The sequence below is a fragment of the Tasmannia lanceolata genome, unplaced genomic scaffold (genome assembly GCF_043159265.1).
Source record: "Tasmannia lanceolata isolate RefF3 unplaced genomic scaffold, GAP_Taslan_0.1 ptg000006l, whole genome shotgun sequence".
NCBI lineage: Eukaryota > Viridiplantae > Streptophyta > Magnoliopsida > Canellales > Winteraceae > Tasmannia > Tasmannia lanceolata.
Genome location: NW_027518683.1, coordinates 37,449,362 through 37,467,574, shown reverse-complemented (window position 1 = coordinate 37,467,574; position 18,213 = coordinate 37,449,362). Strand labels below are relative to the sequence as shown.

Here is an 18,213-nt window from a genome sequence, read left to right as displayed (position 1 = left end):
TTTAAATTGGTTACTTGGATCTTGGAATCCGCGGTTACATACGCGTAGAAGAAGGAAACCCGTTACATGTTTAAGGTGATGACGTGGAAGTTTCTGACCCGTCAGATTCCCGCGTTACGCGGTTGTATAACGCTACCTGTTCCGTTCTCGTTACATCTTTTCTGACGATTCAAGTTTCAAAGCATTAGAAAGGGATCGAAATCTTCAAGGAGAAACCCTAATCCTAGGTTCCAGACGGTAAAACCCAAATCAGAAAGCTCGTTTTTTCTTTGTTTGATTTATAAAATTTCCTACATTCTTTTCCACATGAAAAGAGATAATTTTAACCAATGCTATTCAATTTTTACTTATAGACACCTTCAATTTATTATAATATCTATCAAAATTAACTATAATCATATGATTTTCTTCTAAATCGTGGAAATAAAAATTTTGCCCTAGAAAAAATGTCTTTTAGGAATCCAAACAGGATTTTGAAACACATTTGTTAATCGGATTTCATCCATTTTCATGAACTTGATAAAAGAATTGCAAGCAAAATTTTATTTCTACTGTTCGTTTTTTGAAATGAGATTTCATATTTCTTGGTAGAATGTTGGAAATTTTACTAGTTTCTTTCCACAAAATCTGATAATTCTCATATTGGCTGCCGATCTGCTTTTTTAGCTTCTTCTTCCTTTTTTTTTTAGGTTTTCATCTGTTTTTCTTAGAATCTTCAATCTTTTCATTTTATTCGTGCCCGATCTCTAACTTGGTAATTCTGGTCACATGTGTCTGTTTGGGAGTATGGAGTTTCATATTAATTTCCTCTGGTCCTTTTTTTGTTGGGTTCTTTAAAAGTTTTAGGTTGATTTATGCCAGTTTTTATGATTTTTTTTTTTGTTACATTTCATTTCATTTTTCTTACTTTCAGGAAAGATGACTGAAGCTGTAGTAAACCCTGGTTCTCCAATTGACAAGATTAAGGAGATGATTCATCACTATGACGAATCTTCGTCTTCATCAGATTCTGATAATGAGAAATACTTTTCAAAAAAGACTCGTTTATTTGGCAGACAGAAACCCGTTCATACGGTGTTTGGAGGAGGGAAATGTAATTCATTTGTCCTCTTTGTTTCTGTTTTTCTTTTAATTTCTAATTCCTTGAATTCTTTGTTTAGTATTGATTTCTTCATTGAATATGTTCATTTGTTTTAGTTTATTTGAAAGAAATCTCTGTTTATTGGTTTTTCTTTAATTGAAAGAGTTACTTTGTAGGATGGAATATGAATATGTTCATTTGTTTTTTATTTGAAAGAAATCTCTGTTTATTGGTATTTCTTTAATTGAAAGAGTTACTTTGTAGGATGGAATATGAATATGTTCATTTGTTTTAGTTTATTTGAAAGAAATCTCCGTTTATTGGTTTTTCTTTAATTGAAAGAGTTACTTTGTAGGAGGAAATGAGGAATACCAAACCTTTAAAAAGGAATTTGCTGTTCGGTTCTTTTATTACTGGGAATGACAAAACAACCTTTGTAATTTGTCCTTGTGCAACCTTGTATACAAAACTTTCTCTTTCGGACATTTTTTATTGAGATAGAACTAGAAACCTAATAAATCCTAGGAAGCTGGCTATTTTGAGGAAAGATCAAAACTAGGTTCTCACCTGAGATGGTTGATTTGGCTTTTCTGGGTAACAAGAAAATGAAAACGTGATAGGATTATGATGATTGGTAATGACAACTAGCCAATTTTGGAGATTATGATGACTGGTAACTGAATGTGGAATTTGTGAATTCTGCTTGACTCTTTGGTCTTCCTCAATTTTTCTGATTGGTAGTCTTCTAGAAATTCAATAACTCCTTTTACAACATGGAGTCAATCCCATTTCTTTCAACTTTCAAATTTGCATATTTTCTTATATTTCGTCTTTCTCATATTTTGTCAACTTTTAAGGTTCATCAATAACTTGTTTGTTCAACTAGTTCTGCATTAGCCCAGCTGAGTCGATGTCCAAAATCCTTAGAGTAGTTTCTGAGTTTAATTTGAGTTTCTGCAAAAAGGAAAGTTCTTTAGTGTTTTTCTTGCATTTGTTCCACTTTAATTATTTGATGTTGTAATTTTTGGACTTTAACTGATTGTTCAATTATGCAATATGAACAGTTTGACCTGTGATCTCTGAAAAATTTATTGTTTTATGGTTCTGTTGGTTGGGGAACTTTGGAAATTGATTCTGAATTATTTTGTTATACGTGTAGAGTTCCGCTCATTTCAAGAAAATTGTCATATGTTCAGAATTCTCAATGTGATTCAATTTGAGAATTACCATGCCTAAATTCTACTTTTGATCCTAGCCTTACCTAAAAATAATCTGCTTTTGTAATTTGTTTTTGACTTGGCGAACTTTTTTCTTTTTTAATCATCGGAGTTCTATATCGACTAGGACAGTTGGCCAAGTAGAGCTGAGGTGATAAAAGTCTGAATGTTTGTAGAATTTTGTCTTGTGAGGTCTATTGTTTCTGATTTTAGAGTTATTGGCTTCATCTTAAGGAGTTTACTCCTACAGTCAGTTATTTACAAGTTAGAGTCCTTGCTTTTGTCCTTTGATTCTGCTGACTTTAATTTTTATTGATTGCTTAACTTTGTTTTTGTTCAGAACAACCATTTTGGAGATCACAGCTTGTTGTGCTGTTGAATTTCCTTCAATTGTCCTTTACTTATGTCTGCTCAAAAAGTTACAAAACCAATATCTAGTATGATTCTTGATTTCGTAAAAAGAATCTTAATGAATATGTAATTTTTATGAAAATATGCTAAAAAGATGAAAGCTGTTAGCCTTTTTCCTAATGGAGTTTTTTTTTTTTGGGTCCCATGTGTGCCATGGGAACATGATCCAACAGGCGAACACAAGACCGCCCTATTGCTATTGGCCTAGCCTACGACTATTGGATGATCTAAGCCCTTTCATCTATTTGGCCGGGTTTTAGGTTTCAGTTTTGATATGCATTTCAATCGTAATTAAAATCGAAACATGTTGGTTTCCGATGAAAATTTTATTGAAAATCCTATAAAATTACATATACATATTAAAACATATGCAAATTATGAACATTCAAGATGAAACTTCAAGAAGTGGTAAATTGAGATTTAATCCAACAGCTGGCCACTTTGCAAGAGTCTGCTATTGGATCAAATATCAAGGGTGGTACTTGTATCGTACCACCTACACTTGACTTCACGGTCGGGCACCATATAATTTCTCGTTAAAATGAGCATAAAATACACACAAATGCCATCATATAAGCAAAATAAATCACCCACAAAAGTTTAACAACATTGAACAAATAGTGACATGCGGTTTCACTAATGTCTGATAATTCAGTACCTATCACATTTCACATGTAACTCATAAATATTTATACATAATACATACACTACTTTCCACATGCAATTCATATAAATATAATTATGTAACCCCACTAATACACTTGCAATTTTAATTTCGCAATGAGTTTCAGCTTCAAGATGCTTGGTTGCACAAACTTTAGGCATTTATTGGAATTTTGATAGAAAAGTAAAGCCGATTCCTTGTTTGGTTGCCAATATTGCATTGAAATTCTAAGTGACTCTCCAGCATATTTTAGATATAACTATTGCTTTTTTGCCCATCTGGCGCTCATGTGGCATTCATGTCCTCCCTTCTCACTTTCTTTTTCTTTTTGCAAATTAGGTAATTTCATTAAACTTAAAGGGTGGATGAGTCCGACCAAGACGGTCGGAACTACCAATACAATGGAATGAACAGCCAAAAGCTGCCTAGTACAAAATGATCTCAGATCATGGTGGTAAAAAGTTAAAATTACGTAGACCACTCCGATGAACCCCGTCCTTAGCCGGACGATCCACCTCACTGTCGGCGGAACATTTTACTTGTTGAAATTTAACATCAAAACCATCAGTCCGGTCCCAAATCTCATCAAAAAAGTCCAAGAATCTCCATGTGGGTGCAATATTACTGGACAAACGTCTAATGACGTTAAGCGAATCTCCTTCGATTATGAGGCGAGCTAGATTGAGCCTCTCCACCATTCTAACGCCTTGCAGCACCGCACGAACCTCTGCTTCATTGGAGTCTCTAAATCCGATGGGGCCTGAGAATGCCCACATAGTAGATCCATCTGCATCTCTCAAAAGACTACCAATCCCAGCTGGTCCAGGATTCCTCCAGCTAAACCCATCAAAGTTAAATTTAATCCGGCCTTGCTCGGGAGGAGCCCATCTAGAAGCAATCTTCCGCTTCTCCACAATACCGCATAGTTCTTTCCAACACCTTTTAATGTCGGAAATAGAGTATAGACCGAAGCAGGAGATACAACTCACTTTGAAACCAAATTCTACCAATATAGGAGAATTTTGGTAGAAAATTCTTGGAAAAAGTGTTGTCTCTCTATTTCTCTCCACTCTCTATACTAGTAATGACACTCCTACTTTTTCCACTACCCTTCAAGTCTATGCCACGCAACCAAACGCCACTATTCCACTATTCTCCAAATGGTAATTATAGACAAATCAAATGCTTGTCTCCTCCCTTTTGATTTCTTATTCCACTACGCTCCAAGCCACCCCCGCGCATCCAAAGAATAGCCTGTGTTTCGGTCGTAATAGAAATGGAAACATTTTGGTCGTTTCATGTTGGTTTCGGTGGATTTTTTTTTTTTTTTTTGGGGACAAAGGCTTTGTTGAGTTGAGTAGAATGGTCGGTGGAAATTTAAACTATGATATTAGGTCTCTCTTAGGGTTGCTGTCCAAGACTGTGAGGTCTCCTTATGATGTTCCACCAGATCAACGGTCCCAATTAACCCAATGTTGATCAAAGATTGATCCTAACGATGATCGTCCAATTTTTTTTTTGGATACGATCAGAGTCGCATATTAAGGCTCACATAGCTTATTTTGCTAAAAATTCTTCTGCTGGCTGAAGTTAATTTCAAGCCTGTTTTCTGAACATTAATTAATCGTTGCTTGCTTTATTTTTATAGAAAATTTTAATGGAATTTTCTTTTCTTTTTTAGTTTTTAAGTGCACAATATTTACATTAATTCTACTGCGTGAATGGTTTCTCTTCTATTCTGTTTGGAATTTGGGTTGTCTTTTAATGCTTCAGGTTTTTGTTCTCTAGTTGTATCCATTATTTAATCATGCTGTATAGTGAGCAATTGTCATTTGGGATTTCAGCTGCTGATATTATACTGTGGAGAAACAAGCAAATATCAGCAGGCATTCTTGTTGGGGGGACTGTTGTCTGGCTTCTCTTTGAATGGCTTGGCTATCACTTGCTTACCCTCCTTTGCCATTTCCTTATACTGTTGTTGGGTGTACTATTCTGCTGGTCAAATATATCTTCCGCCATCAATAAGTAAGCTTTCTTCCCTATATTCATTTGCATTCTGTTTTGGCAATTTTTAGTGCTATGAGCATGTTTGGTTCATGTTACACTGAATCCAGAAGGATGGAGTTCTGTGTATAAATGAGAACACCACCTCCTACGGAAAAAACTGCCTATTACCTATAAAAGAGGCTTCACAAGAACCATTTTCCTATTAAAAATGGTGGCCTAACTATTCTCAAATTTAATTCCTTAAAATAAAACTTCAGAAAGGTAAATTTAAAGTCTCCATATCTCCCACTAATCCACGCCTGTTTCTCTTAACACCTGTCTGCCCTTCGCATGTTTAGCTACTGTAGAGTCCTTTACATCCCCATGTTTAGCAACCATCATTTCTTTTACCTCTGCCTGTCTCTTCCCTTTCTGTCAAAAAATATGAAATGCCCCTATGCATTGCACAACCTTACTACAGAGAGAAGTTAATGTAGGAAGTAATTGAAGGATAAGAAGAATGGTCTCTCAACTGAATACATGTTTTGAACTTGAAAATCTTATTTCTCTTTCATATTTATTTCTAAATTAATAAATTACCAAAAACTATATTGAATGTTTTGAGGTAAGTTCATTTTTTTTTCCTGTTTGTGTAAATCTCATCTCTCTCTCGCACATATTCCTTCATCCGATATGGAAAATTCAACAACTAATTCTGTGCTTTTAAGGTAAAACATTTAAATGATAGGTTGCCTTAAGGAACTAAGGAATTATTACTAATCCAGTTGATGGGAACCAACCTCAAGCTCATTCAAGCGAGATCATCCCCGGATCTTTCGTAGTCTTTAGATGCAAGTGGGCTCCACTGTGTGTATTCCCCCTTTCATAATTGTTGGGAATTTCAAGTGGGATATTTTTATGATTTTGGACTGTTGACCATGGTCATATTGTCCATTGTGGGATATTTATTCCCCTTTGGGTTTCCGAGAAGTTAGTATGGCACCCGCTTGTGATCACAATATGGATGAAGAGTTCTTTTCCTATTTTAGTTTGAATTAATGTAGGAGTTTTTATTTTAGTGTTTTACTAAATTTAATATCTTTAGGAATTTCTTTTATTTAAGAGTCTATGTTAGTAGAATAGTTTCTAGTCGGTTGTTTCTAAATGTGATGGGTCAAGTTTCTAGTATCGTTTCCTTTTCAAGGTGAATCTAAAATAGACTCCAAGGATGTAAAAGAAACGAATCTAGTTGTGAGTTTGTTTTCATTTCCTAATTAAAAGGAAAACCCCATGAAAGGATTGGAATCCTACAATCCTAGGAGGGGTCTATAAAAGATATAGGCCTATGACTATTTTATTATGATGAATGAAAATTGAAGCTTTTCTTTTGAATGTGGATGTGATTTCCCCTATTCTTGACCGTGGGTGTGATCACATGAAATCAACCATTGGAGTGATTCCATTGGGCCATTGGAGTGATTTCCTTAGCAACCTATGGGAGTTAGTGAGTTACAATTGGGACTCTGATATTTAACGCTCCATAAATTTATAATATCTTATATCTTATTGCTTAGACCAAGAATCAACGTTGTTCATATGCTGGTAATTTATACTCTCGTATTTCTAATACTTAATTTAAAAAAAATACAAAAATCAAGTGATATTAAGATATAAGAGAGTCCTTTCTAAGTGCGTGTTATTCAAATACATGTAAACAATAATGATGTTCAAAGTGAATATTACATGTAGGCAAGGATTCAACTTTCGGTTTCGGTTTCAGCCTCAGCCGAAAATGAAATTTTGGTGGCAATTCAGTTTTGGTGGAAATGTCAGTGAAAATCTTAAAATTTTGTCCGAAATTTTAAATTTTGGTTCTGATTTTAAATTTCGGTCCCGGTGGAAATTTCGGTCGAAATTTAAAACCATGCATGTAGGTAAGTAGGAAACATTCTTCATACTCTTTAGTGGATTAGACAGATGCATGCAGGGCAACAAACCGAGCATGGTTTTAAATTTCTACCGATACCGACACGAATCAACTGACATGGGTCCGTTTCTATCCCCTTCGAAATCGAAACCAGAAGGATCGAAAAGCATAATCCAAAATCATGTGGTAGTGGTATACAATATTATTATGTATTAAATAATCATATTTATTTGAATTGCATGCAAAATGTGGTGCATGTATTATGCATAAATATTTATATGAATTACATGTGAATTTTGGTATGTACTAAATCATGAATTACATGTGAAATTTGGTATGTACTAAATTATTAGACTTCCACTCAGTGTTCGATGTTTAAACCATTATAGATAGTTGTCTTGCTTATGTGATGATTTCAAAGGACATGTTTGGATCTAGTAAAATGAAAATTATGGAAAACAATATTTTCCTGGAAACCTTTTTATGGTTTTTTTTTTAGATTTTTTTTTCTAATGTTTGGTTCACATCAATCAATTTTCTAGATTTTCTTTTTCTCTAAGGTTTGGTTCATCAATTTTCTAGATTTTCTCTCGGTTACTGTGAGAAACTGGGTTCATCAATTTCCCCGTCTTGCTCACTGCCGTCCAAGCTATCGGTTCCCTTTTCCTTGTCATCAATATCACCATCTTCTCCATCAAAATCCTCTTCATCAGCCTCGACATTGAAATCCTTAGGAGGATTTCGCCATATATCTTTCTTGATTATCTCAGCCACCTCATCATGAAACCCTTCTGAAAGATGTTTCTGCTGAGTTTCACCAAACCAGCTGAAAAAACTTTCCTCAGCATGGGGTCGCTTGTACCCCTTTCCATATGGATACCATTAACAATATGCGTACCCTCCTTCCACTTGAATACCGAAAGGGTTAGGGGAGAAGTTTATTAGAATAAGCCTAGTATGGGCATTCTTGTCATTGTACTCTTTCTCTTATTATATAAATACTTCAGTGAGGAGGAGCCTAGCTCTAACTCACTATTCTCTTCCTCCAAACTCTCTCTCATCATGGTATCAGAGCCCTGATCCTTAGGGAAAACCCTTAGCCTCCATCTTCTTCATCCCCAAACTCCTATCCCTCCTCTTCCCTCTCTCTTTCTCTTCTCCAAATCCACCCCCCAAACCCCACGCCCCTCCTCCTCTCCTCTCCAGTGGCCGTACTGCCCCTACCTTCTCCCTTCCCTCTTAGCCTTACAGCTAGCCCCCCCGCGGCTCATCGTCCCCACCCCCCAACTCCGCGACCCCTTTGGAACCCCCCACCCCCGCGACTCTCTCTACATCCCTCGCACCCCCCCTCGACTCCTTTACAACCCCTCTCACCCCCCCGCCCCCGCCCACACACACACACACACACACGCTTCCCGACACCCCCTAACCCTATTTTCCCACTTCTTAAACCCTAACCCTAGTTTTTCTAATGAACTGAGATATTTCAGTTGTTATTTGATACTTCCTTCGCGGCTCCGCCTCATCTTCTTCATGTCTCCATTATCTCTCGCATTATTTGTCTGCGTAGCCACAATATGACCGATTGTTTCAGTTAGTTGGTTTCTCCACCTTGTAGTTCATTCTCTGAGGGCTGATTGTTGTGGATATTTCCGTTTTCTCGTCATTTGTTGTCATTATGGAGCCACCTGTTATTGTGGATCCCTCTCTAGGCATGACCACTGAAGTCCGTACCCAACCCACTCCTTCGGCTAGCTCTTCTTCTTCTTCTCCTAGCTTGGCACTTATGGAGGGCTCTTACCCACAGCTGACCACTGCCAAGCTTGATGGAACCAACTACTTATCCCGGAAAGTTGCGCTTGAGACATCTTTTTGGATGGAGCAAGGTCAGTTTTCTTCGTCAGGATCCTCCCCGGCCCAAGCATCCTACATATATTGCTGGGAACAGGAGGACGCATTGATTCAGACTCTCCTTTCGCAGAGCATGACCCCAACCATTTCTTCTACCATGATTCTCCTCCCAACCGCAAAGGAGATCTGGGATCACACTGCCTTGACATATTCTGGAGTTGAGAACCCCACGCGTATCTATGCCACGTATTCTGATTAGATGTGTCTGCGCTGTGGTGACATGTCTCTTGAGGCTCACTATGGCAGTTTGTCTCTTTATGTCAGCAGCTTCACATATTCATGCCTCTTACCTCTAATGTTACCGTCCTCCGCCGGCAGCGGGAACAGATTCGAGTGGTGTACTATCTTGAGAGCTTGGGCCTTGAGTTCATTCATTTGCGTCATCAGATTATGGGTTCAGGCAACATTCCGTCGCTGAGAGAGGCCTACTCACGTGCACAGCAGTGCCTTGGCGAGTCTCCATCATGGCACCTGGTTGACAGTTATGCTCTAGCTGCGTATGATGGTGGTACTCGCTCTGTCAGGGGCGGTGGCTCCTTTCCACGAGCTCGTCGCCGTGTTGGTGGTGGACGTGGTCGTTCTTATCGTACCCATTGTCAGCGTGATGGCCACCACCAGATTGAGACTTGCTATACGCTTCACCCTGAGCTTCGTCAGCCTTGCTCATCACATCTCACGACAGCTAGCCCCTCTGACACAGTTGCTTCTAGCTCTGCCTCTGCACCTGTTGATGATTCCTTCAGCTTTACTAGGGCAGACTATGAGGAGTTACATCGCCTTCGTTTGAGTGCTTGACCACCCACTGCAGGCTTTGCTCAGCCGGTAGTTCACCCACGACCTTACTCTCTAGCTCAGGGTCTTGGATCATTGACTCAGGAGCCTCCAATCATATGACTGGTAACTCATCTCAGCTCTCGTCTTTTCGTTCTTTTCCATCTGATTATCAGTCCATTACTCTCGCTGATGGCTCCACTACTCCCATCACTGGTATTGGCACCACATGTCTCTCCCCTCCCCTACCACTATCCTCTGTATTGTGTGTTCCTAAGTCCCCTTTCAGTTTACTTTCTGTCAGTCAACTTACAAAAAATCTTGATTGCTCAAATAATGGATTCCAGTCCCCTTTCAGTTTCATTTCCTTCCCGAGTCCTTAGTCGAGTCTATAGTCCTTTTCATTTGGTTCATTCAGATGTATGGGGACTCTCTAGGGTCGCGTCAAATAATGGATTTAAGTATTTTATAGTCTTTATTGATGATTATTCACGTATGACATGGGTGTATTTACTACAGGACCGCTCTCAGGTCTTCTCTGCTTTTAAAACTTTCCATGCTAAAATAAAGAATCATTTTGGTTGCAATGTTAAATGTTTCCGTACTGATAATGCTTGCTTGGAGTTTTTCTCTGGTACTCATGGCTTTCAGGACTACCTCTCCTCTCATGGCATTACACATCAATCCTCATGGAGTTTTTCTCTAGTACTCATGGCTTTCAGGACTACCTCTCCTCTCATGGCATTACACATCAATCCTCATGTGCCTACACCTCGCAACAGAATGGTCTAGCCGAGAGGAAATTGCGATATCTACTTGAGGTGGCCCGCACCCTACTCTTTCATATGCGGGTTCCTAAATCTTTTTGGGCTGAGGCTATTCTGACTGGGTACTTTCGGGGGAATCACCTTTCGTCCTCTGTCCTACGCGGTGATTCTCCATATCACACCTTATATCCACAGCATGATCATTTTCCTCCTACGCCTCGTCTCTGTGAGTGCGTATGTTTTGTTCATCATTTAGGTCCTGGTCGGGACAAACTCGATCCTCGGTCGGAACGGTGTGTCTTTCTGGGCTACTCGTACCTTGAAAGGCTATAGCTGTTACAGTACTCGTTTGCATAGGTGGTTTGTATCGGCCAATGTTACATTTTTTGAGTTAGAGCCCTTCTTTAGTCCTCCGTCAGCCCCTAGTTCCTCCAAGCTAGAGCCCGAGGTGACCGTTTCTCTCCCTGTTCTTCCGGACATTGTTCCGGCCCCATTACCATCACCTTCTGAATGTCCTGCCGGTCAAGTCGAATCATGTGCTCCCACATTGGCTCCACCGGCTACTACAAAACACTATCAGCGGCGTCAGCGGCAGGATCGGCCGCCTACTTCTCGACCCAAGACATTATCTTCACAGGAAGAGATCTCTTTACGCTCTACCCAGGTATCCTCTCTTCCCTCTTCTACAGTTGTATCCGACTCGCTATCGCCTCTCGTACTCGCTCCCATTCTACTGCACACCCTATATCTAATTCTGTTTCCTTATGATCGTCTAACTCCTTTCAAAAGTTTTGTGTTCCCTGTCTTCTGTTGTGTTACCATAGTCTTTGGATGAGGCTCTAGCTCACCCAGGGTGGCATGCTGCCATGGACCTTGAGATGGGTGCTCTACATTCCAACCAGACATGGGATCTGGTTTCCCTCCCTTCTGGGTGCTAGACTTGTTGGCTGCCATTGGGTATTCTCCATAAAATACTTGCCAGATGGTACTGTTGAGCGATTGAAAGCTCATCTCGTGGCTAAAGGATATACTAAGACGTTTGGAGTTGATTACAATGAAACATTCTCTCAAGCTGAGAAGATACCATCTGTTCGCGTTCTCCTATCACTTGCAGTCAATCATGGTTGGCATCTTCATCAATTAGATGTGAAAAATGCTTTCCTGCAAGGCAACCTTCATGAAGAGGTGTATATGGAGAAACCTCCAGGGTATGTTGCTCAGGGGGAGATGTCCTCTTTTGTCTGTCACCTCAGGAAATCCCTATATGGCTTGAAGTAGTCTCCATGAGCATGGTTTGGAAGGTTCAGTGAGGCCGTTATGCGGTTTGGTTTGAGACAGTGTGTTGTAGATCATTTGGTATTCAGTCATCAGTCCTCAGCAGGGTGCATTCTATTGATTATATATGTTGACGATATCATCACAGGTAGTAACTCAGGGGGAATCCAGAAACCGAAGACCTTCTTACAAAGAGAGTTCGCTATAAAAGACTTGGTACGCCCTAGATATTTTCTTGGGATAGAGGTGGCATACTCTAGTAGTTTGCTCTATCACAGAGGAAGTATGTTTTGAATTTGTTGGAGGAAACATGGAATCTTGGCGTAAAACCTGCGTCTGCACCTATGGATCCCAATGTAAAACTAGTTCCAGAAGAATGAGACCTGTTGGAGGACCCTGGAAAGTATAGAAGACTTGTGGGCAAGCTCATATACCTTACCGTTACTCATCCTGATATATCTTATACTGTATGGGTAGTCAGTCAGTACATGAGCTCCCCACGTACCTCACATTGGAGTGCAGTGATTCAGATTCTTAAATACCTGAAGGGTGCACCAGTAAAGGGCCTATTATTCAAGAGACATGGTCATATGCGAATTGAGAGGTTCTCTGATGCTGATTGGTCTGGATCTCCTGCAGACAGGAGATCGACTACCGGGTATTGTACCTTTGAAAGAGGTAGTCTGGTGCCATGGAAAAGCAAGAAGCAGGACGTCATTGCAAAGTCAAGTGCTGAGGCAGAATACAGAGCGATGGCACACACAAGTATAGAGATTATCTGGTTGAGATCACTTCTGTTTGAGATTGGTATTGTATCTTCCTTCGCCTTCACAGTTGTACTTTGACAACAAGGCCGCTATCTATATTGCGGCAAACCCAGTCTTCCATGAGCGAACAAAGCACATCGAAGTCGAATGTCACTTTATTCGTCAGAGAATTCAGAAGGAGGAGATATGTACTGTATTCACTCGTTCTGTAGATCAGTTGCCTGATATGTTCACAAAGCCACTGAATAAACCAAAGTTGAGCGATATTTGTAACAAGCTATGAATAATTTATACATTCCAGCTTGAGGGGGAGTGTTAGAATAAGCCTAGTATGGGCATTCTTGTCATTGTACTCTTTCTCTTATCAGATAAATACTTCAGTGAGGGGGAGCCTGGCCCTAACTCACTATTCTCTTTCTCCAAACTCTCTCTCAACAAAGTTCAATGTAACAAAACACCCAAATTTCCTATCTTTGAATCCTTGACATCAAGAGAAAGCAAGCACCTAAATATCTTCTGATCTTCCTCACTCAAAAGATTACAAAGAACGCAGGGTGACTCAGAAATGCAGTTAACTAAAAATCAGGAATGGATTGAATGATCTCATTCCTTTTACTGGCCTTCTTGACCTTTTTCAAGATCGTCTTGAATCTCCTGCAACCTTTCATTGGACAGAACGAGCTCTCCATCAATGTGATCAAAATCCTCCTCTCCTCGTTCTGAGATCTTTGTTTTCTTGCCCTTGTTTGCAATCATCTTCCAAAACCCTACTTTTTTTATCCTCCTAAAACCCTCACCATAATTTCCAAATAGAAGGAGGGCAAGAGACAAGTGAAGGGTTTTGGTTTTGGCTCTCCAGAGAGTAACCAACAAAGGGCTTCTCATGGGAACAGACCACAATAGAAACAACTTGAAAAGGGAGACAAGTGAAGGGCTTTTGGTTTTGGCTCTAGACAAAGTAACCAACAAAGGGCTTTTCATGCAAACAGACCACAATAGAAACAACTTGAAAAGGGTTTTTCAAACCTCAACCAAGCCTCTATCTTGCCAACAACTTCTGCTCCGTCAAATTCTTTTTCCTCTTAAGGACTGACCCTGAAGCGTAGTAGAATTCCCAAGTGAAAACCCCCCTTCTATTTTCTTTTCTTGGACCCCCATCAACAGATATGGTAAGAAGAATGCAAGAACGCGTGAAAGCAAATCATTCTCCAATATATGGGAAGTTTACTTTCCATGGGAAGAGGAATAACACCTCCTCCTTGGTTTTCTTAAATCCCTATTTCTTAAAGAAAGTTTTTTTTCCGAGAAAGTAGAATCCACATTAATAGGGATGACCAACCATAAGAAACTAGTTTTATAGGGAAGTTTCTTCTGAGAAAATAAAATGACTAGATCCAAACATGCCGTAAGTGTGTATTTGTGCTTATTCTAGAATTTCCTAAAGTTTGATCTTTAAATTCTAGCACTTGCATATGTTTCCATATGTTTTCTCAATTTTACAGGATTTCAACTGAAATTTCCAGCTGAAACCGAAACATTTTTGTTTTTGTGGCGACCGAAATCGAAATTTAAAACCTTGGCACCAGATTCCAGCTTGGTAGTGGCAATAGGTGGCCTCTGGATTTTCTTCTTGTTGCTTCACCAGAAAAGTGGGTAGGGCAAAGAGTCAAAGACAGAGTTTGATAGAGGAAGTGATATGCGGCTAGCGGTATGCAAGGAGAGAGGGAGGTTGATGGAAAACACCTATCTGATCATTAGTACTCTCTACCAGCTTAAATAAAATGTGGCCACAAGTAGTATTAATTAAGGGATTTGCTAGGGACCATCACAGAAGGCATTTCGCGCAACAGATTTTGTTTCTATTCATAAGGTGGCTGCTCTCTCATGCAACAGACCGTCCACGAAATGCCTTCTGCCTCTGTTGTTAAAATCTTACACTTTACGATTTGAATCTTACGATTCAAACCGATTCGTGGGTTGAACGATTCAAATCGGACGAAGAATCTTTTTTCGTAAAAATCTTATGATTCAAGTACGATTTGACTTTGAATCGTGCGATTTTTACCATTCTTTTTACGATTGTCTGTTTTGAATTTTGAGAACTGATTGTGATTTCAAAATGGAAATCATTTCAAAATGCTTTGTTTATTGCTGACATTTCTTTGTATGATGATTATTGTAGATTTTGAGTATGTGCTTTGTTTACTATTGTGATAAATTATATAATGATTTATTATATGATAAATATAGTTTGTGCCTTGTTTAGTAATTTATTGTGCGATGAATATGGTTTGTGCTTCGGATTACTAGTCATGGAATTTTATATTTAATTTAATAGTTTAAAATGGAAAATAGATAATTAGTCATTTTATTCTCATATTTTACCTTTTTATATTTTATATTTTTTTCTCATTTTTATTTATAAATATGAAAAAATCTTACGATTTACGATCCGATTTACGATTCGATACGATTTGAACCCTGTTACGATTTACGATTCGATTCCGATTTTCAAAACCTTGCCTTCTGCGATGGTCCCTAGCAAATCCCATTAATTAATATAACACTGATGGTATTCCATACTTCAGTACAATCATCCTAAACTTCCTTATTTGCTACTTCTTTCAAATCACAATATTTCTTTATTCTTTGTTTTTGTAGGATCCAACCTTGACGTTGGATCAGATTCCTAAACTCTAATTTTGAAGGCCATTGGATTTGGATCCTTGGTATATTTAACCCTAGGTTCGATCAAGCAACCCACAGGTCAAACTCTTGTTATTGATTTTCTGCCAAACCCTAATTCTGAAAATTTTGTAATTTCCTGTGGATCCTTACTTTTGATCAGATCGACACCCTTTTCTGATCAGATCAATCCTGATTTTCCATATCATCATTACTTCTAACACTTCTATGACATTCAAATTTGGTTAAGATTTAATGATTGGATCTGCTCCAATCATCTGGATCAGTTCTATCCTCTTTTTTCTTTTCTTTTTTCAGTTTTTACTTTTCTTGAATTATTAGATTGGATTCCATCTAATTCACCTAGAAAGCCACGACCACCGTAACTTACCTCTCATACCAATTCCTTCCTAAGGTAAGCCTGCATCACCAATTTTTTTGTCTTTTGCATTTGATTGCATCTCTCTCTCATATTTAACATCTATTTTTTACGTTGTTAGGTGACTTTTAACCCAGTATGTTTTGCTCTTTCCTTTTTTCCTTGTGTGCATTTCAAATGCCTTCTTTGCTCGTCGAAATAGAGTCTGGATACTGTGAATACAGTTGGACTATAGCCCCACCATGGATAAATGCAAGGCCTAAAAATGACACACTATGCTTACTGATTGATGGCTTACAGTTATTAAAATTTTTATTCTACAGCATTCATCAAACACTTGCAGTTTACCATGTTAAGATCATTGGCCATGGGCAATCCTTTGTGGAGTCATGTAGTGGCTTATTTGCTCTTTGTTATATCTGCATGTATAATTCATTGTCCTGAAGGTGGAAATAAAGCTATAACACCCTTGTTGTGGAGGCTGGAAGCATTTGGTGATGCTGATACTGCATTATTCTGTTATGAACAAAATAATTTTTAGATTAGCAGTTCAGTGGCATGCTTCTTTTGATGCAATGTGAAGATTCTAATATTTTCTTTCAGGTCTGTGCCAAACTTTCCGGAGGTTGTCTTACCTGAAGACCTCTTCATGAGCATTGCTATGTCGTTGAGATTTGAAATTAACCGAGCTTTTGATACCTTCCGAGAAGTCGCTTCTGGAAAGGACTCGAAGAAATTCCTCATGGTAACATCTCTGATTAACTCAACTTTTCTCCTTTTTCCTTTTTTCCAGAGTGGATTTCCAATAATGGCAAGAACTTCCATGCAGGTGATTGCAGCCTTGTGGGTTCTCTCTGTGATCGGCAGTTGGTTCAATTTCTTGACCCTCTTCTATATACGTCAGTTGCAATTCTTTCTTTTCCTAATATCCTTTTGTTTTCCCTGCTAAGTTCTCTTTAATGAGTTACAAAAGGAAAGATGTAGCTTGTACTGTGTATACATGCTTATCTTAATTTCTTTATTCTTGAGGTCAGTTTTGCGATGAATTTTGGTTCGATGAATTTTGGTTCAAATGCAGGGCTCTGGTTATTTAGTCTCCCCATTATGCATGTGTAAGGATTTAGAAGCCATTAGATGAAACTGCTAGATAATTTTTGGATGCTTGATTTAAATCCATTTGAATTTCAATCAATTAGATTTTTCTGAACCTTATAAATTCCATTTTAAAATCATTTTTTTCTGTTTCCAGCAACTTGGTTTTTATAGAAGAGTTTGGTTTGCTGATGGTTTCTTTTTCTTTTTTTTTTCTTTTGAATCACTATCATAGTTGTCAACCCATGACTCGACTCGTGAGTCGATTTCTTAATTTTATGACTCGTGACTCGACTCAACTCGTGACTTGTAAGAGTTTTTGACAAGAACATAATTTAGTTGGAAAAAATTATAATTATAAATCAAAAGATGAAGCATGTAAAAAATATAATCTAATAGCACATAAATAAAGCACTAAGCCAAAAATATAAATAACTATATGCTTGTATCTTGCATGCACAAAAAACATTAAGTTCTAAGTTCCAACTTCCAAGTTTTCAACCACCAAAACAAGAAAAATTCAAACCATCCAAGTTCCAAAAAAAAAAAAAAAAAAGAACTCAATAATCTCCAAAGTCAAGGCCCTCATCATAATAAACTAATCATTAATGATTCGAAATCTATCAATAATAATAAAATTAAAACTTTCTTGGGATTTAAAAAATAAGTCGTCGCATGAAGAGGTCTATGAATTTATTTATCCTGTTGTTTATCAATTATCTTCAACATCAAAACACTCAACCATCTTCAACATCAAAACACTCAACCGCATAACCACCATCAATCTCTTTTTTTCATTGTCTTTTAATAATTTAATTGACGACTCGGACGACTCGTGACTCGACTCGGACGAGTCACCAGACGACTCGGACGAGTCTTCAACAGAGGCAAGTCAATCATCGAATCGAATTGAAATCCCAGTGACTCGACTCGACTCGCGAGTTGACTCGTACGACTTGTACGAGTTTGACAACTATGATCACTGTAGATTGTTTCTGTTTCCCCAAGAACTTGTGGGAGTCACCTTTCGTTAGTATGGTGTAATTCCAAGCTTACGCGCCGACTGATTTACTACTTATTTGTTTACTCTCAAATCCAGTGTTTGTGATTCTTCACACGGTGCCAGTTCTGTATGAGAAGCATGAGGATCGTGTGGATACCTTTGCTAGGAAGGCGATGGTTGAAATCAACAAACAATATGCTGTGCTGGATGCGAAGGTGCTCCAAAAGATCCCCAAGGGCCCATTCAAGGACAAAAAGCAGCACTGAGCAGCTTGTGA

At 38.5% G+C, this 18,213-nt stretch overlaps 1 protein-coding gene across 1 annotated transcript; it reads left to right on the top strand.

Annotated features, from left to right (window-relative positions):
• Window positions 1-918: 918 nt before the first annotated feature.
• Window positions 919-18,202, top strand: LOC143878582 (reticulon-like protein B5). The gene is made up of 5 exons (XM_077380857.1): window positions 919-1,093; window positions 5,218-5,398; window positions 16,445-16,586; window positions 16,671-16,740; window positions 18,033-18,202. Exons 1-5 carry the CDS (start codon window positions 919-921, stop codon window positions 18,200-18,202), a joined length of 738 nt encoding a protein of 245 aa, XP_077236972.1.
• The last annotated feature ends 11 nt before the right edge of the window (window positions 18,203-18,213 follow it).

What these genes read in the sequence shown, in the direction of transcription:
- LOC143878582 (XM_077380857.1), top strand. Translation starts at nt 919, where the DNA reads ATGACTGAAGCTGTAGTAAACCCTGGTTCTCCAATTGACAAGATTAAG. An exon ending in GGTGTTTGGAGGAGGGAAAT is followed by an intron (nt 1,094 to 5,217) that starts GTAATTCATTTG and finishes TTGGGATTTCAG; the next exon opens with CTGCTGATATTATACTGTGG. An exon ending in ATATCTTCCGCCATCAATAA is followed by an intron (nt 5,399 to 16,444) that starts GTAAGCTTTCTT and finishes ATTTTCTTTCAG; the next exon opens with GTCTGTGCCAAACTTTCCGG.